Raw genomic sequence first — 981 nt, 5'->3', positions numbered from 1 at the left:
CAGATAAGGAAAGGAAAAATAAGCCCGGCTGTTGGAAAAGTCACCTCTGTGGCTAAAGCTAGCGAAAAAAAAGCTGTGGGGTGGGTTGGGTGGTGCAAGGCTGAGGCCTTGCAAACTCAACGCGCAGCTTGACGCTGGTGAGGGCAATGGGCTGCCGAGGGCGGGAGCGTGCTGCCCCTGACCCCTTCCCTCTGTCCCCTCAGACACCCAGAACCTCTGTTGCCGTTTGGGTTGCCGCCTCTTCCCCAACGGCACGGCCCACAGCTTCTACGAGGTGACCCTCAACGGGACGGCTTTCCTCACCTTCCACGTCCCCAACGCCACCTGGGAACGGCGCTGGCCCGGCAGGGACGCGGTGGCCACCTTTGCTGAGAAGGAGCTGATGAAATACGCCGTGACCACCCAGGACCTCCAACATTTCCTCAACACCACCTGTGTCGGCATCCTGCGGGCTCAAAGCGCCGGGACGGGTCCGTGCCGGAGCTGGGGTGGGGTTGGGAGATGGTGACGTGGTGGGGGATGATGCCGGTCATCATCTCCATCCCTCTCCAATCTTGCAGGAAAACAGCGCAGCCGGTCGCACGCCCCGCTGGTGCTGGGCTTGATTTTGGGGACCTTCACCTTGCTGGGCATGGCCGTGGGGGTCTTCTTGTGCACGGGAGGGAGCTGTTAGCGGAGCCGGCAACCGTCCCACGTCCCCCCGTGGAAACTGGGGACCGACCCTACATCACGCCATGGAGGCAAGGACCAAGCCTGTGCCCTGCAAGGGATGCAGCTCCCCACCGCCGCAGGCTTTGCTCCCTAAGGACACCAGTGGCTTCCCTGCCCGGTCCCAGTTGGATTGACTCCCTCCCCAGCAACAGCACCCTGCCCCGGGGATGGTCCCCAACGCCGGGCTGGCACGATGCACTGAGACTTAACGCAGAAACACACTCGGCACGGATGGAAAAAATGGGGAAGAGGGGTGAGTCTGGGGGGAGT

The 981-nt window shown here is 62.6% G+C and overlaps 1 protein-coding gene across 1 annotated transcript; it reads left to right on the top strand.

Annotated features, from left to right (window-relative positions):
• Nucleotides 1–203: 203 nt before the first annotated feature.
• On the top strand, nt 204–673 carry PROCR (protein C receptor, endothelial; the record flags this gene model as incomplete). The annotated part of the gene is made up of 2 exons (XM_009706211.1): nt 204–470; nt 561–673. Coding segments are annotated over 2 exons (380 nt in total), but the record flags the coding sequence as incomplete, so codon positions are not given.
• Between the last annotated feature and the right edge of the window lie 308 nt (nt 674–981).

The sequence above is a fragment of the Cariama cristata genome, unplaced genomic scaffold (assembly GCF_000690535.1).
Source record: "Cariama cristata isolate BGI_N322 unplaced genomic scaffold, ASM69053v1 scaffold27728, whole genome shotgun sequence".
NCBI classification, from domain to species: domain Eukaryota; kingdom Metazoa; phylum Chordata; class Aves; order Cariamiformes; family Cariamidae; genus Cariama; species Cariama cristata.
Note: the sequence above shows the minus strand (reverse complement) of the source record. Positions and strands in the feature narration are given on the sequence as shown.